This window comes from Cnephaeus nilssonii, assembly GCF_951640355.1.
Source record: "Cnephaeus nilssonii genome assembly, chromosome: 13".
Lineage (NCBI taxonomy): Eukaryota > Metazoa > Chordata > Mammalia > Chiroptera > Vespertilionidae > Cnephaeus > Cnephaeus nilssonii.
Window position 1 is genome coordinate 15107434 of NC_137084.1, and position 24869 is coordinate 15132302.

At 43.5% G+C, this 24869-nt stretch overlaps 1 protein-coding gene across 1 annotated transcript in view; it reads left to right on the top strand.

The window, feature by feature from the left end:
• EXT2 (exostosin glycosyltransferase 2) overlaps positions 1-13257 on the top strand; it is a 117089-nt gene extending 103832 nt beyond the window's left edge. The window contains exons 11-14 of the mRNA XM_079788135.1: positions 203-346; positions 2059-2187; positions 3879-3961; positions 12598-13257. Coding sequence (XP_079644261.1) covers positions 203-346; positions 2059-2187; positions 3879-3961; positions 12598-12736 — 495 coding nt within the window. The 3' untranslated portion in view covers positions 12737-13257. The remainder of the gene's footprint in view (positions 1-202; positions 347-2058; positions 2188-3878; positions 3962-12597) is intronic.
• The last annotated feature ends 11612 nt before the right edge of the window (positions 13258-24869 follow it).

Consider the following 24869-nt stretch of genomic DNA (forward strand, 5'->3'; position numbering starts at 1 on the left):
TCAACATCTGTCTTGGAATATTGGCAGAAGAGCTAGCACCTGTTCAAATAAACATCTTCAGAAGCGCATTCTGACCTTGGTTTGTGAAAACTTGAACCTCCAGAGTCTGTTTGTTGATACCTGTTTGGATAACTTCACGCTCACTCTCTGTGCTTGGTTGTGTGTGAACTGAGAATGGACTGTTGATGTGCTTCTGCCTTAGGTCTGGCGGGAGTTTCCTGACCGGTTGGTGGGTTACCCAGGTCGACTGCATCTCTGGGACCATGAGATGAGTAAGTGGAAGTATGAGTCCGAGTGGACCAATGAGGTGTCCATGGTGCTTACGGGAGCAGCTTTTTATCACAAGGTAAGGTGTGGGGCAGGCTTGGGGCAGGTGGGTCTGAGTTGACAAAACAGAGTATGATACTGTTTTTATTTGGCCCAATTTAATTTTTGCTGAATTTATGAATAATGTTCTACTCAGAGATCTTAGAAAGGCCATGTTGTATGATACTTTTTAAAGAATAAAGTTATTATTTTTCTACTTGTGAAATAATAAATGCTTATAATAGAAAATGTGGAAAATTCAGAACAAATTTTATTACATAAGAAAAGTCTCTTATATATCACTTAGAACCATTATTGTTGTTTAGATGTTTTCCCACTTTGCCTTTTATTTACTTACTTATGCATATATACACACATACTGTTACAAATATTTGCATTAGCCTGCTATTTTCATGTATTATATTGTGAGCATTTTCTCATGTCATTAACATTCCTCCATAATTGTTTTCTGAACAGAGTTGCTAATATAACATTATATTGGTATTCCATAAATTATGTGTAACTATTATTCTGTCATTGCTTGTTTAGATTGTTTCTAACTTTTTTGCTATTTTAAATAATGCTTAATATCTAATGTTTAATGCTTAATATCCATTTTCATAACTGTTTATACTTTTGAGCATTATGATAGATTCTATCACAGGGACTGAACATTTTGTGAAGGTTTTGATATATATTTTTTCTATTGTTTTCAGTATCATTTGTGTCAATAGACACTCCCACCAGCAAAATATAAAACTATCCTACCATAGCCTCCCTTGCATGAAATGCCCATGAAAATGGATCTCAGTGTTTTAACTGATTTGATTACTAGTGAGATTGAAATTCCTGTCGTTTATTTATGAGCCTTTTGTATTTCCCTTGTCTAAGAATTATCACTTCATGTTTTTGACTCTTAATTAGGGAGTGGTTGAAGGGTATGCATTGGACTTCAGAATATTCGGTTTAGTAATAGAGTGTTCCCTGGAAGTGTATGGTTTAATTAAATAGTAACAACTTGTCCACTGTCAGCAGTGGTGTGAGGCATGATGCAGGAGCAAGATCTGTTCCGCCCGGCGCAGTTCAGGTAGCTCAGCCGGGTTTGCACTGATTGCTGTCGTTATCTTGGCGCTGCTGCCCTCGTAGTTTTCAGGGTTCTGGGTCCAGAAATGTTTTTTTGTTCTTAGTAACAGATAATAAATAAGGTTTATAATTTGGGAGGTTTGTGTCAGTAGATTGTATATACTTTTATTTTTGGCTGTGAATTTCTATACTATTTCATATGTAGGTAGGTTATGGTGGAATTGCCTCATTTTTGTTTTACTGTAAAAAGCATATACCTTTGCAATGTCAATCCACTTTAATTTATCTCTGTTTCCCTTTGCAATCTATGGACAGAACAGAGAAAACAGGATTGGGCATTGTGACTCCAGGGAAGGATTTAGTAAAGATGAATGTATAGTGTGTCTCTGAACAATATTTGTAAAACACTTAATCAATCCAATGGGCCTGCACCGTTGTACCTCTCCTCTGCTCTCAATGGGTGGTTTTGAAAGGAATGACAATATTAAAGCTTTTGGTCACCTGGCCAACAGCATTCTAATACTTCCTTTGCCCTTTCTGTGGATACAGCCTTGTGATTAACCTTATGAGAGAAAGCTGTCCCCATGCCTTGATGGATTTGCACTTTATGAATCAGCCGGAGGGAACTGCTATTTGAATGTTTCTTCTTTTTGTTTCTTCACCTAATAGTATTTTAATTACCTGTATACCTACAAAATGCCTGGGGACATCAAGAACTGGGTGGACGCTCATATGAACTGTGAAGACATTGCCATGAATTTCCTGGTGGCTAATGTCACGGGGAAAGCTGTCATCAAGGTAGGAGCATCCTGGTCCAGCTCTGCTGCTGACTTGCTCTGTGATCTTGAGCAAGTCTCTTTTCCCTGAGCCTGAGAAGTTCTAACTAGATAAAATGAAGTATTGGACGAGATGAACTTGGAGCTCCCTTTTCACTTTTTAAGATTCTGTGATTAACATTGTCACATTGTAAAGTTGAAGGGTAGCCTTTGGTAATTTAAACATACTTTCTTTTTTTTATGCAATTTCTTTGGTTACTGGTTTTAAACTTCAGTATCAGACGTAAAGGCTGTGATGGTCCATCTACAAATCATGTTTTTTAAAAAATAATTTTAATCTCAAAGCTGATTTGAAATCTAGTTCTGTTAGGTAAAAGATACAGTTTACGTCTTTCTTAAGGTAGCCAATCTTTTTTTTTTATAGACATTGAAAAGTTAGTACACTTTGTAAATTATAACTATAGTATATGCCCTAAATGATGTTTGTAAATATTGATTACCGGTTGTTAAAAATTACCTTTCCTATAATATATCAACGACCCCCTGGGGATTGATATCTATTCTTGAAATGTAGATTTTTCTCAAATTAAATCCCTGGATATGTGGAGGGATCTTTTTTATATAAGTGGAGTCATCTCAACCTTCTTTCATTCTGGGTCAGAATTCTGTGTGTGACAATAGGCACTACTTCTAGGCCAGATTCCTGATCCTGGAATCTTCCAATACTGGAAGCTTATATTAGAAATATAGTGTGACATTCCCGGCTGACTCATACTATTAATTGATGAGAGAAGCCAAATTAAACCACAGTGACTAAGGAAAGAGGATGAGTCACTACTGGTGCTCTCTAACCCTGCAGTCCTCATCCTCTCCCCCAGCTCTCTAAATAACTCCATGGACAGCTCACTGCAAGGAAAGTGAAAGAATGTGAATTGTGAAATTCATTTTAAAGGAAGTTTATCTCCAAATCTGCTTTTTGACAAGATGTTTTGGCTGTGCCTGCTTACTCTGGACAATAATTCCTGGTGTCCTATGCTTCTTAACCTGGCCTAGTTAGTCATCTAATTCGCTCCCCCCCCCCCACCCTCAGTCCCTCTGCTGTTTACTTACCTTCACTAGGTTAGGGTAGCAGCTTCCCCTGAGTGTGCTAGAAAAGCACTGGAAGTTTAAGGTTTGGGAGGGTAAGGCAGAATCAGAGAAAAGGATTCAGAGGCTGAGGGACCATTGGATTGTTTTTTTCTGATTCAAGGGAATTGCAAAATAACCTGGCATCTTCAAGAGCCTTGTGCAGCTCATAGCATTTGCCATGAGCTGGAAGAAGGAGAAAGAGCGCCTGTTGGAACTAAGGTTACGGTGAAAGTTATGGGAAGCTGTATTTCATCGCCCTTATGGCTGCAAGAACAAATGGTGTTTATACAAGGACCTTGGCAGTGAGAAAACAGTCATTAAACAGGAATTAAGGAGCTTGTCATCACCACTTCTTTCCAGCTACAGAAGGCAAAAGCCCTCCAAGCCTTTTTTATTGGGCCCTTGTGAGTTTGCCGTTGGCCGAGCCAGACAGAATTGAATGGAGAAATGGTGAGGTGTGTGCGTGTGTGTATGGAGGGAACAGGCATCTCCACTTACAGAACAGGAGCATGCAGAGTGGTGTCACAAGCATGGTTTTATTGTCCTGGGCGCTGACAGCCAGGTATTTTTGTGTTCCTCCGGTAGGTAACACCGCGGAAGAAATTCAAGTGTCCAGAGTGCACAGCCATTGATGGGCTTTCTCTGGACCAGACGCACATGGTGGAGAGGTGAGTGAGCCTCTTACCAAAAGTCTGCCCCGGCTTCTGATCCCCATTTCCTGCTGTGGTCCTGTTTATGGGACTTTTTTGGAAATATAAGGACAGCAGCTGGTAGCCATAGTCACCTCCTTTTGCACTGTGGGAGTTGGGTTAGTTCAAGCCCAGGTCACCCAAAGAATTAATTTGGAATGCTACTTACTCAATTTGTAATGGCTGGAAGGGTCTTAAAAATATTGCTGGCCTTAAGCTCCAGAAGCCAGATTCTCCATTTAGACTAAGCAGTTAACCATCCACAGTCATTAGAGTGGAAGGTAGTTAATTTTAAGGAAATACTGGATTGTTTTTCAGGGTAATATCTCCATGTTACAGTAGACGTTTGATTAGAAAGAATTAAACCAAACCCACCAGGGACACATTACCTGTGCTGACACTACTAAAACACCTACCAAGAACAGAACTGAAAGCACAGCTCTACATTACAGAGAGCGGGAGAGGGCAGCTCTGAAATACTCCTTTAGTTCGATGCAGTCAGCTCCTCAACAAGCACACTTTGTGCGGAGTGTAACACCAGGCCTTGTAGGTGCATCTAAAAGGAGTGGAGATCGTTATAATCTTACAGTAAACCTAGTAGTTCTTACTTGTAACCCAAAGGTACCCGAGCTTCGAATCTCTTGAATCAAACCCAATTCTTCCAAAAGGCAGCTCCTTATGTAAGACAGCAGGCTCTGGCATCCAGTAGCACTTTTGTCAAGGAACCAAAATTCACTCGGAGAAGCTACAGTAGTAGAATGAGATATCTAGTTCAAGTTTCCACAGGTCTCATGCTTCTGCTTGCAGCATTCATTTCTGAAATCTGTCAGCCATATTAGCATCCTTCAAGCCTGGAGGATTTTTCTGTACAGACCAGTGTTTCTTTTCAGTTGGCCTGGATTCTTTTATATAATTCTTTATTCCTTACTCTTACTCTCTAAATATCTCTTTATCTCTTTCATATATGAATATCTTACCCAAATAACAGGAATTTTGTCAACTGTTAATACATTATTGTGATTTTGGAAATATCCATCACTGGTATAAATATTACACTGTCAAAGGCAGTGACATTAACTGTCATAGCTCATTTGGAAGAGAGACCCCAATTATAGTTCTATTTGGAGTACGTGAAATTGTTCCTTTAAACCTACCACTATTCTCTATGTCTGGGAGAACTTAAAGCATTAAGCAATTGGTTGTTGATTGGGTTAAGTTAAAGTGTTGGGGTTATATGGTCCAAGAAATGAATTGTAGGGAGAAAAGTTGATCTGATAATGACTTTGAAGCATGTGCTAAGGCTAAACATCTCTCCTCTAGCACCACTGAGATCATTGCAAATGCAAAGCAACTTAAAATGCAATGAGAAATTATTGATCACTGCAAATGTAAAGCAACCTAAAATGCAGTGAGAGAGATTTAAGTTGAATGTACTTATTACTATACACTGAAGAAAGTAAATAAGGGAGATGTATGTGGAGGCTTCCAATCAGAAAAAGGCTTTTGAAAATAGAAAAGGCAACTTCCCAGATATTGTTAGGCTTGAGTCAAATTATATCGGACTTTACAATTAACAACAACAAATGCGCGCGCGCGCGCGCACACACACACACATGCACACACACACACACACACACACACACATCAAAGTTAATCCAAAACTATATGTAATAAGTAACATAAGGGAAGCTCAAAATGTTATAATCGAGCCCTGGCCTGTATGTTCAGTGGTTAGAGTATTGGCCCACCGAAGGTTGCAGGTTCAGTCCCCAGTTGGGGTGTGTGCAAGAGGCAAACAATTGATGTGTCTGTTTCAAATCGATGATTTTCTCTAACTCTCTCTCCCCAATCCTCCCTCCCTTCCACTCTCTCCAAAAATCAATGGAAAAAATATCCTCAGGTGAGATTTTAAAAAAAAAAAAGTTATAATTGATCAGAGGAAAGAGAAGTGACATCTTGCTAGGTCAATTATTAAGAATAATTTTGTAAAAGAGATGGCATTTGAAGTGAGTCTTTAAAGACCACTAGGATCCCAACCAATGATGTGCTGGGCAAGAGAGGATCCCAGGCAGGGGAACTGTGTAATCAAAAGTGTCCATCAGCAAGCTCAAGGTGTATTTGGCCAGCAGTTAAGTTCATTCTAATGTCAGCTGTACTTCAGGCATTCAAATAGTTCATGAGGGGATTTTAGTCTTTATAGAAGTCTAGATAATTAGGGAAAAAAGATAGGATTAGAATATCACTATTATACAAACTCTGGAAAAGTAATAGATCTAGGCAATGATTGTCAATGGCTGCTAACAACAAAAAGAGACATGACAATTACACATTTTGTGTCTCCTGATAAATGTTCACCTCTGAAGTATTCTTATCCCCAAATCAAACCCGATGAAGACTCTAAATTTAGCTACTGATAGACAAGACATACAAGGGACAGATGAACATATCAAAGGACACAATAGGATGCAGTCAGCGAAGTCCACATGTGGGGACAGGTTGAACAACTCAGTTTCTTCAACAAATGCATAGCTGGAGGAAAATAAGAGGAGGGGTAACCTACAGACTAAATCAGGCAATTGCAACATATGGAACTCATTTGGACCCTGAATCAAATTGTAGGAGAAATGAAATTATGAGTTAACCTAGGGGGAAGAAGCTCACTTTGGCTAGAGCATCGAGTTCTGACCTGTTAGTTCCAAACTGCCTTGAATTCCCAATTAAGGAGCCTGGACATTTTTCTCCAGGCTCTGGTAAGCCATAGAAGGTTTTTGAACAGGGGGGTAGCTTTTTTTCTTCTTCTATATTCCCAGTCTGTTCTTTACATGCAACAGGGTAGTAGCTTCATCTAAGTATTGTTTTGATATTAATTTGGAAGTAGTGCATAGGATGGAATGAAATAAAGAGATTGAAGAAAGAACAGTCAGAAGGCTTGAACTAAATTGAGTGTGGAAAGGAAAGAAGGAATTAAATTGCAAGAGATTTCCTCCCCTCCCCCCAGAAAAAAAAGATATACTAGAACTTATTTCTAGCTGGATAGGTGTGAGAAGGTTATGGAGAAGGAGTTGAGAAAGATAACTTCTAGATTTCCAGTCCGGAAGAGTGGTAGTACCTTAACAGTGTAAATATAGTTAGGAGGAGACATTAATTAGCAGAGAGGATGGGGTGAGTAGTCGTACCTTTAACTGTATAATCATGAGGACGGGAAGAGATCTTAATCATGCCGAAGTTGGACAGCAGTAAGGTGTGTGATTTGGGGGCTTTTGTCCTCTCTATGTGCAGGTGTAGATATGGGGCAGGCAGTTGGAAATGTGGAACTAGAACTCAAGAAAGAAGAGTAAAACAAAGCTATTTAAAGGCATCTGCCCAGAGATGGCAATTGACTGAAGAAGGGCCAAGGGCAGAATCTTGAGAAATTCTAACATTTAGGAGAAAGAAAGAATAACCGAAAACAGAGAATTGACCACTAGAGAGGCCAGGAGAGAACCGGGATCTGCAGTGCTCAGAAGCGGGAGAGGAGCAGGGACCATGCAGACCGGGAAAAGGCCTTTGAAATGAATGGTCATTGGTGACTTTGAAAAAAATAACGCCATAGAGTGGTGGGGCCCCAAGGCATAGGGTGTGCGCCTGTGGTGAGAAGTAGAGTTAGTGAATCTAGATTACCCTTTTGAGATATTTGATAGGGAATCAGTCTTGAAATCAGTTAGAAACTGGGAGTAAAACTATTTGGATTAAAGACTGGATCACCGAATTATTAAATAAGGTCCTTAGATAATGAGGGAAGACATGATTTAAGCCTCTTGTGTAAACCAAGAGGTGGACTGTAGAGTGTTCATTGGTGTTTTCTTTTTTGTAATCGTCCCCTTTGCAGAATCACATTTTGCACACAATAGTGAAAGGGGTTAGCCACTTCGCAAGTTATGAACCTTGTGTTGGGTTTTGTGGTTCAAAAAGCTTACTTACTCTATTTTTGGGTTCTAGAATCAGAAATCTCAGTTGCACTACCCAGCATCCATTTCTTCCAGGATCTGCTGTTACTTCTTTAAGCTGCTCATTTTGACCAATAGCTTCAAAGAGGTCAAGGCAGTATGGCAGACAGACAGTGTTGATTTAAGGAAAAGAACATAGTATTTTGATTCAGGCCAATCTTTGTTCAGATTATGAGTTTGCCACTTGTTAGCTGTCTGATTTAAGGAAAACGACTTACCTTATCTGAACTTCAATCTTTTCACCTCCTAAAATGGGGTATTAATATCTATCAAATTACAGTGTCCATTCATTGGTTCAACAAATATTTATTGAGCATCTTTGTACCAAACACCATATTACATGCTGGTAAGTAAAATAATAATACAAGAAAGCTTGTAGCACAGTGCCTGGCAGATTGTTTCCTTCCCAATTTCCCCAGCATTAGTTCTAAAGGTTCCTGGTTGTTTAGGTAATTGTATGTGTTTGAAAGGAAAACAGAACAGCATTAGTCCTTTCTTTCTCCCCCTACCCCGCCCCCCGCCACCCTCCTAGATGCTTCCAGACTTTAGAGGTAGACATTGGCAGTTCTTAGCCTGTTTATACTCAATTAGAAAATGGACTCAGGGGAACAGTTACTGATGGGGTAGCTGGATACATGACAGAACAACTCAGGGGCGACCAGCAGTAAGCCAAGCTCCTCGTTCACCCTAATCTGTTCTCCAAACCAGATTCCCTGAAAAGAAAGGAGGAAGCGTTGTCAGTACCTGGTGGGAGACTTCAGGACCTTTACCATTCAGAGTGGCCTGCCACTTCTCCAGTGCAGGCTGTGTGGAGAGAAAGAAGTACACACGGAGCCTGAGTTAGCCAGGGGCAGCTGTCAGCAAGTCAGGCTGGCCGGAGCCCCGTGGCCTCTTGCCGGTGGCCCGGCCCTGTTGGCAGATCTAGTTACAGAGGAGACATTGTCCTCAGTGTTGAACAGGGGGCCGTGGAGCCTCTCTGCTCTGCCAAGAGCCATGATTCTTCTTTAGTACATGCTCGCTGGTACCTATCCTGGCACCGCTGGGCTTTGCTAGCCAGAGTCTACAGGCGTAATAACTGAAAGTGCAGAATCGGTACATAATTACAGGCGGAACTGTCAAAAGTAAGGCATTGTAGAGATTTGACTTTGCCACTGCCTTGACCCCATTATTTGAGGAGAGGAAAGCTGTTGTCCGGTGCTCGATTCATACCATTTTGTTAAAAATGCTCAGTCTTTTTGCCCAATTTCTCCTCAATTTGGAACCTATGACTGCCTCCTGAGTTTCAAAAGACTGCCAGCAGAAGGGAAGCTCCGTTCCTTTCGAGTCGTGGTTGAGGATGATGAAGAGTGAAGGCTCTGTTGCCGGTTCAAGCCTGGTTTGAAACCGCCCGCCACTCCAGCTCTTGGTCCGTGGCCAAGTTATTTAAGCACTGTGTCCTAATGTCTCACCTGCATCACGAAGTTATGATAGCCCTGCCTTGGGTGCATAGAGGGGGCTACTTTAAGGAAGCAGTAAGATCATGGATGTAAATGACTTGGCATGTAATAGGTGCTCAACAGTTACTCATTTCCAGCTCCTCCCCTTGGACCCTAGAATTGTGTTAATAAATAAATTTGTATCATCTCATCATTAAGACTTTAGCCTTAGGAGCCAGAATGCCTGGGTTTGGCCCTGCCTCTTACTAGTTACTTGACATTTGGACATGTTACTGAGCTTCTCTGTGTCCCAGCCTTCCCAATGTGAGATTGGGGATAAATTAGGACCTGTTCTATAGGGTTGTTGTGAGGATGAAATGGGTTACTACTACATGAAAGCACTCTTTAAAAAAATTTTTTATACACATACACACACACTAGGTGTACCGGTTAATAATAGCGGAATTTGTAATAAAAGAAAACATGATAATTTCAAGAGAAACATCAAAAGTGCTTTATTCAAAGTAATGTCCATCGCTACAACACATTTCCCCATCTTTCAGGTAATTTGTGGATACCATCACAATAGAACTTTTCTTGTTTTGAGGCAAACCATTCAGAGACCCAATTTTCCACTTCTTCATATGTTTTGAAGTGCTGCTCAGAAAATGTGTGTGCCATCAATTGGAACAAGTGGTAATCTGAAGGAGCAAGGTCTGGTGAATATGACGAGTGGTTTAATACTTCCCAGGCAAGATCTTTTAACGTGTCTTTAACTGGTTTTGAAGTGTGTGATGGTGCGTCATCATGAAGCAAAATTACTTTTCCGTGTCTTCTGGAACATTCTGGTCGTTTCAAGATCAAAGCATGGTTCAAATTGATTATTTGTTGTCGGTAGCGATCAGTATTAACGTTTTCACCTGATTTTAGAAGCTCATAATACACCACACCTTCCTGATCCCACCAAACGCAGAGCATTGTCTTCTTTCTGAAGTGATTTTGTCTTGCAATCGATGTTGATGGTTGACCTGGATCAACCCATGATTTTGTGCATTTGGGATTCTCAAAATAAATCCACTTTCCATTGCCAGTCACAATTTGATGCAAAAAAGACTTTCTTTTGTGCCATTAAAGCAACATTTTACTGATGACTTTTCGGGTTTTCATTTATCTTTCATTCAGTTGATATGGCACCCATTTCCCTTCCTTTAAAATCTTTCCCATTGCTTGTAAACGATCAGAAATTGTTTGCTGAGCAACTTTTAATCTTTCTGCAAGTTGTTTTTGAGTTTGACACACATCTTCATCCAATAATGTTTGTAATTGTTGGTCTTCAAACTTTTTCGGTTGACCTGGACGTTCTTTGTCTTTCACATTGAAATCATCACTTTTAAAGCGTTTAAACCAGCGTTCACAAGTATCTTGAGATGGAGCATATTCACATAAGCTTCCCAAAGTATTCAGCAGCACTTTTCTTCAAAATAAAGTAATGAATTAAAACTTTCCGCAAATGCTCTTTTTTTGGCACGAAATTCGACATTTATAAGTGTAAAAATATCTATGAAGTTAACACCTTCAGCAAATTTGACATATGAAGTTTTGAAGCTTTTTGTCAATACAACAAAATAGCATACATATCAAATCACATATATATCAACATATGTGTAATTCTATTGAAAAAAAATCCACATTATTAACCGGTACACCTAGTATATATTTGTTGATTTCAGAGAGGGAGGGAGAGAGAGAGAGAGATAGAAACATAATTCATGAGAGAGAATCATTGATTGGCTGTCTCCTGCATGCCCCCTACTGGAGATCGAGCTCACCACCCAGGCATGTGCCCTGACCGGGAATTGAACTGTGACCTCCTGGTTCATAGGTCGACGCTCAACCACTGAGCCATGCCAGCTGGGCTATATGAAAGCACTCTTAACACACAGTAAGTATTGGTTGTTAATTTGTGGTGCTGGTAGACTCAGTGCTATTATTAGAAGAGCTCAAATGTAGTAGCAACACATTTTTCTAGAAACATAATGACCAAGTGAAAAGAATTGATAATGACTGGCTTCTTTAATAATTGATTTCTTCCTAAAGCTCAGAGTGCTCCGATAAAAACTTGTTGATTAAAATACTTTGAAATAAATCTGACAGTACCTCTGAGGGCAGAAGAGACTCCTGGTCTGTGTCTTGAAATTTAGCCCCTTGTAATGGTTCTGCCTCTGATTAGTTTGTTCTTGTTGTAGCTCTCAGGTGCCATGGGCCTAACTGAGGAGAGAGCATGTTGACCTTTCTGAAATCCATCTTGGAGCTCCCCTCAACTTCAAAAGCGGTTTTTACAGGCTTGTTATTCCCCCTGGTCTGAGGCTGAAGTGTCCTCATTGCCAGCTGTCACACTCAGTTGGCCTGATGGGCCAGAACCTTTTCCCGCCAGCCTGCCTGACCCGCTCACCTCCTAGGAGGTTGCTCGCCAGGCTGGGGGTTGGGGATGATGAGGAAACGGACTCTCCCCTGCTCCAAGGCTGGGCTGTCCTGTCTCCCAATGGGCTGTGGCTGCTGATTCTCACATGGCTGTGGCTCCCATCCTGGAAGCTGTCCTGTGGGAACTTCAGCTTGTGGAAGTTGACTGGTAATTCCCAGAGATTGCCACTTAGAGCCTTTAGCCAATGTTGGTTGAATGGGTAAAGTGTTTATTGTTTGAAATTGAGGTTCACCACCCCCATTAGCTTCTTTTGCCTTCCGTTGCTCAGTGGTAGGGGACTCCTCTCTGCCTGTTAAACTTCAGTGAGCTCAGATCCGAGTGGCTTTTTCCTCTCCACTGGTTGCCTTCTCTTTAGCTGGCAGAGACGGGGTTAAGATTGTTGGCAGCTAATCCACCTTGGTTTGAGGCCTGCTTGTGCTGATCTGGAAGAATGACTGGAATTTGGGGGGAAGGGAAGAGATATTCTGACCTCTGCAGGCCCTCCAGACAGCATTCCCTGTTCACTTTCTCCCACTGAGCTCATAGTCAGAGCACCGCCACATCACTCTGTGTCCACACCCCTCCAGCCTTTTCGAACCTGGGAGCAGGCTGGACCTCCTTGGATTTTTTCTGTTGATATTGAATATTATGTATTTTGCTATCATCTCTCAGCCTCTTGAACATTTTCTCTTTTCCCCCCACCCCCCTCCATCTCATCTGCTCACCTGCCCTCCTGCTCCCTGAACCCCACAGGTCTGAGTGCATCAACAAGTTTGCTTCTGTCTTTGGGACGATGCCTCTCAAGGTGGTGGAGCACCGAGCCGACCCTGTCCTGTACAAAGACGATTTTCCTGAGAAACTGAAGAGCTTCCCCAACATCGGCAGCTTATAAACCCGCCACAGCCGGGGGTCTGAACACTAAGCTTGGACCAAGGGAGAGAACACGCCCCCCAGCACTTCTGACAGCAGGGGGGACGTCAGAGTGAAGATCGACATACTGACCTACTTCCTCAAGAACGGGAAGGAGGATGCCTGAGGAGGATGCCTGAGCACTGAGGGCTTCCTCTGTTCTGGTGTTTTCCGTGGTCTCCAGTGGCTTTTCTTCGAAGATGCCGAATGGAAGCCTTGGTGGCACTCCAGGTTCAGGTCCAGCTCAGGGTGGGCAAAAGTCGGTTTACAGTTGTTCGCATGGAAAACAATACAATAATTAATAAATAAGATACAAGAATAAACTCTTTCACGTACTCACAACTGCAGACCTACTCTTGCCCCACCCTGTGTGCCTGGACCTGGGGCACTGGACTTGCGCACAGAAGAGCATCAGCTGCCGAGCGGGGAGCTTATAAGCTCCATAACTATTCCTGTTTGATTTGGTTTTTTAATGTGATTAAAATAATTTTTATTCCTTTTCAACTATGTCTAACGCATTGATTATGGGCGGTCTAAGGAGCATCTTTCTTTTGTGTATTTAACTGCATCTTCTAACTCCAGTCTACATCCAAGTCTGGGAAGACACAGCCAGGAGGAATATGTGGTGCCATGTGTACCAAGCAGAGTAAGATCCCCAACCTAAACATTGTAAGAGAAGATGCCTCCCAAACCTCCAAAGGTTTTGTTTTTCCCCTTATTGGGTCCAATCAGTCTTTCGTAGGTTTTCTCAGGGACAAACAGGGGCCTCTAATAGCCATGCACTGAGTTGCTCTAGCAAGTACCATACTGTGAAAGTTGAGGGAGTTGTGACCCCACCCCTAGGGGATGCCAAACTTTCCCTCATTCTCTTGGTATAAATGTAACATTAGCCAGGGAGGCTCTGGCTAATGTTAAATGCTGCTGTAACAACTGCTTTGCAATGGTTGCTGGTATATTTAAATCATTAAGTTTCAGCATTTAGTAATACTGCACATGTGTGAATTATACCTCTTTAAGCCCAGTTGATGAACAAATCTACTCTGGCAAATGTTAGATGTTATGGATTCGAAACAGATTTATCTGGCTCTAATATTAAGATTAGCCACAGTTTGGGCTTTAGCCATAACATATGTCCCTAGAACACAAAATATATAACAATTTGCCTGGAATATGGATATAATTACTGAAGCCTAGTTGTGTGCCAGTCGAAGTCACTAATACATCCCACTGTTCTGTTGAGTGACACAGAGGTGAGTGGTGATTACGCTGTCGTGTGTAACCTGCTTGTTTTCACGAGTCCCTTCAGGTTTTCGAGAGATGGGAGAAATTTCAGGAGAAGTAAAATTGGAAGTGGAAGTCGAGAGAGCTTCGTCTTTCATGTGAAGGAGGGAAAGAAGCGTGGACTCTCACAGGTGGGAGGGATGAGAGCCCTCATTCAGGTCATTGAGCGAGGCAGACGCTGCGGCTGGGGCTTGCTTACTGCATCCTTTTGACTCATTACACACCAGTCAGGAGGGCGCAGTGGAAGGCACTTTGGTCTCATATTCCTAATACTGGGGAATGGCATGATAAAAACCTAGTATCTGGGAATGTCACCCAGATACTAGGAGCTGACACAGACAGTGAGTCCCTTCAAATTCGGGGCAGGTAGAGGGGGAGAGCATCACACCACGTCCCTGCTAAAGGCGAGAACTGTGCTGGCATTATGTCTGCTCCATCTCCCTGTGTTCTGCTCTCGTCCCGCTCCAAGTGTCTGCCCTTTTCCTCATCACCGAATGCGCTGCCTTAGTGGCTGGTTTCTCATCCAGTGCTCCCTCCCAATGGGTACATTTTTTTCTCTTCTTTTTCTTTCTTTTTTTTTTTTTTTCCAAACCTTGTTAGCCCTTTGATTTTGGAAGAGGAACTCTTTAATCTGAGATCATGGGAGCCCCAGGGAGCTGTGTTAGTGTGATTTTATCACCTTCCTATGAGTCATTGGCCTCCTAAGGATGTTAAACCTTCATTTAAAGTACCTCACTAAATATTGGGGTTAGATCTTACAACACAGCATAAAAGAATGTATATTACAGAATGACTATTCTATCCCAGGCACTTGAAACTAACCTCAAAGGCTCTCTCCTGCGAGCAGACAGGTTGTCCAGGTCCCAGGGAACTTCAGGACAGTCGAACAGGCCGTGACCATGATTCAGGGACTCAGCAGGCCTAGCTCCACCCCCTTGTGAGCGGATTCCTGAGCTGCTCACCAGCCAGCCTCACCCATGAGCCCGGGTCAGGATCATCTGCCCTTGGATGCCATTGGGCCTGGTTTCAGACGCGGAACAACAATGCTGATTAAAATGTCATGTCCTGGCCTCCAGCAGGCAACAGCTGGTTTTAGATTAAGAAATCTTTTTTAAGAAAGCGCATCCTTCTGGCCTACACAGAAGATAAGCCTGAGCTGGCCCCGGCCCATGTGTGCCCTCGGCCACTGCCTTTGTCCCTCGGAGAGCCGGCTTGGAGAGCAAGGTTGGGCGCACATTTTCGCTGGCTAACGTTAGATAAAGTGTTACTGTTTCTCATGTCACGTGTTTTACCAAGCCTCACACACGTTTAGGCAGGAACCTCCATTTCTGGGAAAATATCTGTTGTTGTTCTCAGAGTGTCTGGTTCTTTCCTGCGCACGATGCTGTGCTGTCTCTTCTCGGTGCTCCGTGTCATGACGTTCAAAACTGACTGCTCTGGCTTCTGCGCCACAGCCTGCATGCTTCCCGCTGGGCTTCACACCTGTGGTTCTGAGGGGCTCGTTTCTCTGCTACCTTTGGGAGAAAGTGACCATCCTCCTGGGCTGTGCTGACCAGGACTGGGAGCTGGAAGAGGGCAGCTGCCTCTTTGTCTCATTCGCCGAAGGAGTTGCTAACGTGCCATGATTTCAGCCGCTTCCTAGGACAGTGGTCTCTGGAGTGTGGAGTGTTCTGACCATTGAAAGCTAGGTGGTTTCTAGCTACAAGTTCTAAAGACATGACCACTGGGTTAAAACCCCAGACACTTCGATGGCTTCCAGCCAAGGTAGAATGAAGAGGGAGAGACAGCGGAGACGGGGCTTGGGAGGTGTTTCGTTCCGGTGAGACTGGCCCTGGCGCTGCAGCTGGGAGATCCGTGGGAACCCAGCTGCGAGAGGAGAGGTTTGGGGTGTTGGAAGTTTCCCATCAACCACCCATTCTGAGCCTGGGGGGGGTTCTTTAGCTTTGGGGACAGTAGCTTCTTTTTGCGTAGGCTGCTTTTTCCATTTCTCTTGGCCTAGGACCTAGGTAATCTGCTCCAGTGAAAGAAGCCGGGCAGGCGGTTCCCCAAGCAGCCCTGGCACAGAGAGGCCGGCACAGAGCTAAACGGGCCCCGGCCTCTCCCAGCCACATCCCCAGGGAGGCGCAGTTCTGGCAGCAGCGCTGAGGCGGGCAGGCAGCTGCCGTCCAGGAAGGCTGTGGAAGCCCTCGAGCTTTCCACCGCAGACCCGAGGCAGTGAGACTGCGGGCCTGTCTGCTCACCTCGCCCAGAGCTCTGTTCCAGGCCCTGGGCTCCCGTCCCGGGCCAGCGTTTGATCCTCGCCTTTTCTACTTCTGAGTAACGTCCAGGATAGCTTCTGGCCCCGTTAGGCCAACCCTGCATGGTCTGGGCATCTGACAGGCCTCCTGGGCTGCTCCTGGCAGTGGGAAGTAGGCAAGCAGAACTCCTCTCAATCCGCGATTCCCCCCTCTCTCTAGGATAGTGCAACTCACAGCCTCTCCTCCACCTCCATTAGTGGACTCTCAGGGACCCCCAGCTTCAGGCTTTGTGACGTCCAGGTTCCCAGGAGCGTGTGTGGGTCTGTATGGGCAGCTTTGGGCCATGGACTTTTAATGTCGGGCTCACCACCTGGCAACGCAGGGAAGGTGACAGGAGAGTTTGACCCCCTCTTCTGGCTTTCCAAGCTTCCTTTCAAGAAAAGGGTGACTGTCTGGTCAGCGTGGCTCACTGGTTGAGCATCGACCTATGAACCAGGAGGTCCTGGTTCAATTCCCAGTCAGGGCACATGCCAGGGTTTGTAGGCTCGATCCCCAGTGTGGGACATGCAGGAGGCAGCCGATCAATTATTCTCTCTCATCATTGATGTTTCTATCTCTTTTTTCTCTCTTCCTTCCTCTCTAAAATCAATAAAAATATATTTAAAAAATAAAAAGAAATGGGTGACCAATTATCTGTGTCTGCCATTTTGTTTTTTCTAGTTTATAACCTTTTGGGGATAGAGCTTTTTCCTTTCTTCTTCTCCCAACTGGTTGGGCCTCAGATTGCATTTCTTCCCGTTCCCCTGAGGGCACAGGCTTTCAGGTAGAAGACGGAGGAAGGGAAAGACGTAGGTGGTTTTAAAGAGGTACCAGGCAGCTGTGCCCGCTGGACGTTTCCTCAGCAAAGCACCAATTTGTCTACAACCTCAGGAGCTGCAGAGGGTGAGAGCTGCCTACAGAGCAGGGGCTGGACCTATCATCTCAGACCCAGGCCCCGGTCAGTTCACAGAGCCTCACCTTCAGAATACAGTCTTCGACCAACGATTTTTCAACTTCACCTGGTGTGGAGTTTACACCCACTCAGTAGAAACCATAGTTCACCTTTTGAATTCTGATCTTCTCCCAGGCTAGCAATATGTGGTACAATACTCTTGTGGTGCTGGGCAGCAGCAAGATGATTTCTCCGTATGCAGGCTATTGTAAGTGCTCTGAGCACCGGTAAGGTAGGCGAGGCTAAGCTCTGATAGTCACTAGGCTATATGATTTAAATGCATTCTCAACTTACCGTACTTTCAATTTCCCATGCGTTTATCAGGACGTAACCCCATTGTAAGTCAAGGATCATCCGCATATCTATTTGGGCTATTGTGTATAACTGCCAATATAACAGCATTAGCTCCTAAACCCAGGGATATACTCAATGAATGTCTGTTTTTTTGGTCATCACAGCTGAAGAATAGTCAACTAGTTACTGATCCAGGTGAGATAAGAGCGTTTATTCAGTCATTCATCAAAATATACTCTGGGCCAGGCTCTGTACTAGATCTAGGAGATAGAATTGAACAAGACTAAGCTGATAGAAAGGAGTTCTCATTCTAGCGCAGCTCTTGAGTTCTGTAGGATGATGTGAGCCCGTTAGTGGCCGAGGACTCTACACACATAGGTTTTAGTCCCGCTATAAATGAGATAATTAACACCATTTCCTTTGGTGCCTGGAGGATTCAGGATTTTTAATTTTTTTAAAGAAGAAACATTTTTTTTTTTAATTTTTAAATTGGTTTTTTGTTGTTAATCCTCACCTGAGGATATTTTTCCCATAGATTTTTAGAGAGAGTGGAAGGGAGAGAGAGACAGAAGCATCGATGTGAGAGAGACATTAATTGGTTGCCTCCCTCACGCATCTTGACTGGGGCTGGGATAAGCCTGCAACCAAGGTACATACCCTTGACTTGAAGCCGGGACCCTTTACTCCACAGGCCAATGCTCTATCTACTGAGCCAAACCAGCTAAGGCTCAAGGATTTTTTAAATTTCCTTTCCTCATAGCACCTGCCCTTGAGTTGTACCCTTGCCCTTCCCTGGCCTGGAGAGAGTCCACTCAGGGCCTTAGTTTCCTCACCCAGAAATTGGACACAGCAAGAGCACTTAGATCCTGGTTGATGAGATGGAATGACATATCAGATCGCTTCTCCGTCTCTTAGCCAGGACCTTTACCAGATTGTACCTGATGATGCTGGCAGCCAGCCCTCTTCCGGCCCCTATTTCTGTTACCAGAGAGCATGGGGGTCTGGATCCTATCTGGCCCCGTCAGGGTGGATTACCGAATGAGCAGTTCTTTTGCCCAAGTCCCTTTCCTGTGCTATAAATAAGCCCCATGTTTATTTTCTTATGTTATTGAAATGAGAACTTGGGATTTGGGCCTCTTGACGAGTCAGGAGAGCGTCCATCCGGTGCCTGGTGAGGGCCCTGCCTGCCTGGCTGCTGTCTGAAGCTATTTGGAGTCCTCCCCTATGTTTTGGATGTGGCTTAATTTCAATAGTAAGGGCTGTATGCAGCCCTGTATCTGCTGATTTTCAGGTTTCAGCTTTCTTCCAGCCTCAGTGCCTGCTTAGAAGTGAAGTTGTGTTTCTCATTAAGGGGATAACAGCCACAATTGAGGTAATTAACGAAAATTGTGCATTGGTGGCAGCAGCGCCTATAAGATTTCCAATAGCCTTTCTCTAGTAAGATCCTGAGGGGCTTGCCTTCATCTCCTTCCTTCTGCCTACCCTGCACCTGATCTCTGTCCTGGTTTTCTGGAGGTAGACCCAATAATTTCTCTCCGAACAGCCTTGAGGCTTGTTCTTGTTACCAGGTTGGTTTGGTATGTTGACAGCTTGGGCAAATGAGGACTCCATTAACTCCACCTTCTCCAATGCCTGGAAGATAAAAGGATTTTTTTCCCCTCTCTCATAGCAACTTCCAGTTGCCAGTTGTACCTTGGCCCTTTTTTAGAAGTCACAAGGGGGAATATCCATTAATAACAGATAGATGCTGCTTTGGTCCCATGGCTACACCACCTCAATGGAGAAGGTGACCTAAGATAACCTCGGGAGAAAAGGGAAACATCTGACCGCCCAGTGCCATGTATTATACACTGTGTGGAAGTCTGGACATTGGGAAATGCTCCAAGTTAGGACTTCCTAAAGAGTGATTCCTGGCTTCTCCAGGCTTTGGGAACACATCGAGAGTGTCCAGTGAGACTATGAGCTGGACACAGCATTCGTTGTCTGTTTGAACTTGGGATAGGGATCACCATATTCTCAGGATGGGTTAGCCTGGTGAGTCACTCAGCAGCAAAATCTTTGTGGACGCAACCTGAGCCCTGAAGTCTATTAATGAAGAGAAGTGAAATTAACAACCAGATTTAGATCGCTTAGAGAAGGGACCAGGCAAAAGTGAATTCTCTATTGTGAATTCTGTTGACTCACAAAACCTGATGTGATGGATTCACTTAATATTTATTGAGCACTTACTGTATGCCAGATATGGTTCTTAGTGTGAGGATGTTGCATTGAACAAAACAAAGTACTTGCTCTCATCAAATATACTTTCTAAGAAGGAAGACAACGAAAACAAGTAAGTGACTATAACGCCACAAAGAAGATGAAGCAGAGTCAGGGGAGGCAGGTGTTGACTTGAGCACAAGGAGGTATTTCGGATGGGTCGGCCAGAAGTGACATTTCAGCACAGATCTAAATGTTAGCGTGGATCATGAGGATTCCAGGCAGAGGGAAGAGCTAGCATGAAGACCTTCGGGAAGGCACAAGCTCAGCTTGTTTTCAGAACAGCAAGACCCCCCGTGTGGCTGCAGTGTATTGCGTGTGAAGAGCATGGTAAAGATGATGGCAGAAAAGTAGGCCAAGACCAAATTGCGTTAGGACTGTGTAGCCAAAGGATTCTAGATTTTTATTGTGAATGTGATGGAAAGACGCTGAAAGGTCTTAAGCAAAGGAACGACATCTGATTGGTTTTTTTAAAGATCATTTCAGCCACTGTGCAGAGAATAGGCTGTGAGGAGTAAGAATGAAAGGAGGGGAGTCAGGAGGCTATTTTAGGGAATCTAAGAGACAGTGGTGGCTGAGGATGGTAGCAGCAGAGGCGGTGAGAAGTTATACTGGGAGTAGAATCTGTTGTTTTTGCTGATGAAAATAATTTAAAACAATAGAGAATTCACAACTAACTGAGTGATCCCATTCACTGAAATACAGCAGACTGGCAGGGATGAGGGCAGGGAAGATCAAGACCTCTACTTTAGACATGCTAGGTTTGAGGTGTCTATTGAATATGTAAGGGGTAGAGTAATTTAAACATAGCTAGAGCTCACAGTGCAAGTTAAGACTGAAAATGTAGGTGGGATATAGAATCATAGGACTAGATTAGATTACCCAGAGAGTCAGCCTGAGTGGAGAAGAGAAAAGGGACTGGGCCTGATTACTGGGCCTACTCTGTCATTTACAAGGAGAGACGAAAAGGAAGGGAAAGGAAGCCTTAGGAGTTGCCAGTAAGTCAGGAAGATATCTGTAAAATAGACACTGAACATTTTTAAAAAGGCATAGCTAATAAGACAATACTGGAGATGGAATACTAGAAAGATATTTTCATTTTATTATTCTGAATTAAACAGCAAGAGCAATTATATGTGACCTACAGGGAAAACACTCTAAAGACATCCACATCAGCATAAGTCCCAATAGTTTTAGAGGAAAGGAAAACACAAGAATGCTCTCTGATCACAATGGAATTAAATCAGAAATCAATAACAGATATCTGGGGAAATTCCCAATAGTTGGAAATTAAATAACATTTCTAAATAGTGCAGGGGGTAATAAAGACACAAAGGAAATGATAAAATATTTTGCACTGCTTGAAATGAAAATACAACGTATTTAAATGTGTGGGATGGAGTACTTGGAGATGTGTAGCTTGAAGTGCTTATATTAGAAGTGAAGAAAGAACTAAAATCAGTGATTTTAGCTTCTTCCTTAAACTTGAGCAAATTAAATCCAAAATAAGTAGAAGACACAACGAATAAAAATAAGAGTGGACATACGGTAAATGAAATAGAAAAGCAACAGGAAGAAAAATCAAACAAAAGCTGGTTCTTTGAAAAGATCAATAAATGCTCTAGACCCGTGGTCGGCAAACTGTGGCTCGCGAGCCACATGCGGCTCTTTGGCCCCTTGAGTGTGGCTCTTCCACAAAATACCACGGCCTGGGCGAGTCTATTTTGAAGAAGTGGTATTAGAAGAAGTTTAAGTTTAAAAAATTTGGCTCTCAAAAGAAATTTCAATCGTTGTACTGTTGATATTTGACTCTGTTGACTAATGAGTTTGCCAACCACTGCTCTAGACCAAGCATGTCAAACTTAAAGGCTAACATGGGCCAAATAAACAAGGTTTAAGTTTATATGGGCTGCAAAAAAAACAAAAGCTTCAATTTTCATAGAAACGTAGGTTTATTTTGGAAAGTATAGTATAAAAAAAAGAACAAGAGCAATGATAAAATTCACGTCTTCTTCCTGACACTTGCTTCTCTGCTACTATCTTTCCTACTTCGGGGGAAATCTTGTTCCCAGTGATTACTTTCAAAACTGACCCAAGGTGAATGTCAGTAATTCTGGCTCTGACAGGAGACTTATTTCCTTTCATAATTGTAAATAATTGCTCACACGTTATATTGGCTGGACCGCAAAAATATTCATTGTGGCGGCATGCGGCCTGTGGGCTGCGAGTTTGACATGCTTGCTCTAGTCTGTTAAGGGGCCAAAAAGAGAAGATATAAATGATCAGTATTGGGAATCACAGGGGGACATTGGTACAGATTCTACAAATACGAAAAGGGAAATACATATGAACAATTTATACTAGTAAATTCTACCTCGTAGGTGAAATGGACACAATCCTTGAAGACACAAGAAGAAACAAAATCTGAATAGCCCTGTATCTGTTAAAGCAATCAAATCTATAATTTAAGACTTCTCACAAAGAAAAGCCAAGTCATATAGCTTCACTAGCAAATTCTATCCAACCATTAAGGAAGATATAATACCAATGTTATACAAACTCTTCAGAAAATAGAAGAGAAAGAAATGTGCCCCAACTCATTTGACGTGGCCATTATTTCCCTGATAGTAAAGTCAGATTGACTGTTATGAGGCACAAGGTACTTTTTGGGGACGAGGGGAATGTTCTACATTTTTATTGAAGTGATGGTTACATGAGCATATACATCTGTCCAAACTCATCCAACTCTACACTGAAAATTGGTGCGTTTAATGTTATGTAAATTATACCTCACTATAGGTGATTATTTGTTAAGTGGTGGTTAAAATCTGTCATCTTTCAGAATTTCTCAGTTTTGTTATGGGCCCGTATCTCTTTCCCTTCTTAACCTGGATGAGGGCTTGGGGCCTCGGGATCTCGGCTGCCTCTTGTCACAGTGCCTTAGTTTAGGGTTTTTTAATGTGCGAGGCAGACTGGCCAGCCATCTAGCTGACATCTATTACGTGCTTGCTGTGATACTGTGCCAGGTGGTACAAATAGGTGAAGAAGACACCATTTCCGCCTTCAAGGAGCTTGTAACCGAACTAATGAGTCATCAATAGTCCTATCTACTGTATAAGACAGTGCATGACTGAGGGTGAATTGCACACATTCCCTGCTATGATGCGATCACTTCTGACTGGTGAGGGAGGTGGCACTCGAGGTGGGCTTTGGAGAATTAACAGGTGGGGGCGAGCATGAGGTGAACAGGGGTGTGGGGAGGCTGGGCCAGGCACTTGGAGCTGAGAGGAGTGACAGGAAAAGGATGGGAAAATATAATGATGTCCCGATTGGCAGGAGCACGGAGTCCAGTTTGGGAATTAGAAAGGATGAGGCTGGACAGGAGTTTGGGACCCAACAGAGAGCTGGAATGTCTGTCTGTCGGCAGTGTGAAGGCTTTTCAGATGATGGTTCGGGTCAGGGGTGTGATGGGCTGGTCTCTGGCTCCGGCACGTTGACATCAGCGGTGATGGAGTGGAACAGGGCAGGACTAGGGTGGGATGTAACCACCTGGCAGAGCCCAGGTAGAAGGTGACCTGACACTGAGCCAAGTGGTTGCTGGGCCCATTTGGGAACTTGCTGGACCCACTGATACCCTTTGGGATAAGGGGAGGGGAGGGCAGCCACTTGTCCATTTCCGTGTCTTCCCGTAACCTTTATAGCACATCCCAGCCCACGCCGCCTGCTGCAGACTGAATCGCTCACCCTCACACAGTTCCTATAGTGAAGCCCTAGCCCCCAGTAGGCCCCATAAGGATAGCAATAAAGGTCAAGTGAGGTCATAAGGGTGAGTCCTCATTGGATAGAACTGGTGTCCTTCTAAGAAGAGGAAGAGACACTAGAGTGTGCACTTCTGCGTGAGCACAGAGGAAAGGCCATGTGAGCAGGCCGCGAGGAGGCAGCGTATGCAGGCCAGAGAGGCCTCCCAGAAACCGATCCGCCAGCACCTTCACCACGGGCTCCAGTCTCCAGGACTGTGAGAAAATAAATGTCTGTTCCTTAAGCCACCCAGTGTGTGGTCGTTGGCTCTGGCAGCCTGAGCAGACTAATACGCTACTCACCATCAGATCCCTTGCCAATCCCATGGGTATAATATCGGGGTTCCCGGTGCTTCATGGTAAGAATGGTGACACTCTGTGACCAGAACCCCAGCCTTTGGCGTCCTGCCTTTAGCCACTTGGATGAAAGTTAACCCCACGGCCCTTCCCAACCACCTGGGTGCATGATTCCTCCTGTCTGCACAGCTCTTCACGAGTTCCAAATATTTTAGACTCTTGATCTTCATAACCACCTTGCAAGGTAAGCAGGAGAGTTGGGATCCCCATTTTACAGACGAAGACATTGAAAATCCGAGAATTTTAGTGGCTTACCTAAGATAACCAAGCTAGTAAGTTGCAATCCGTTCTTTTTTTTAAATTCTTTATTGTTTAAAGTATTACATATAGTATTACATATGTCTTCTTTTTCCCCATTAACTTCTCCCCAGGCACCCCCCTCCCCCGCACATGCCTTCACCCCACTAATGTCTGTGTCCATTGGTTATGCTTATATGTATGCATACAAGTCCTGAGGTTGATCTCTTGCCCCCCCTCCCCTGCCTTCCTGCTAAAGTTTGATGGTCTGTTTGATGTTTCTCTGTCTCTGAATCTATTTATGTTCATCAGTTTATGTTGTTTATTATATTCCACAAATGAGTTGAGATCATGTGATATTTATATTCTACAACTGGCTTATTTTGCTTAGCATAATGTTCTCCATGTCCATCTATGTTGTTGCAAATGGTAAGAGTTCTTTCTTTTTTATAGCAGCATTGTATTCCATTGTGTAGATTCCACAGTTTTCTAATCCACTCGTCTGCTGTTGGGCACTTAGGATGTTCTCCAAATCTTAGCTATGGTGAATTGTGCTGCTATGAACATAGGGGTGCATATGTCCTTTCTGATTGGTGTTTCTCATTTCTTGGGATATATTCCTAGAAGTGGGATCACTGGGTCAAATGGGAGTTCCATTTTTAA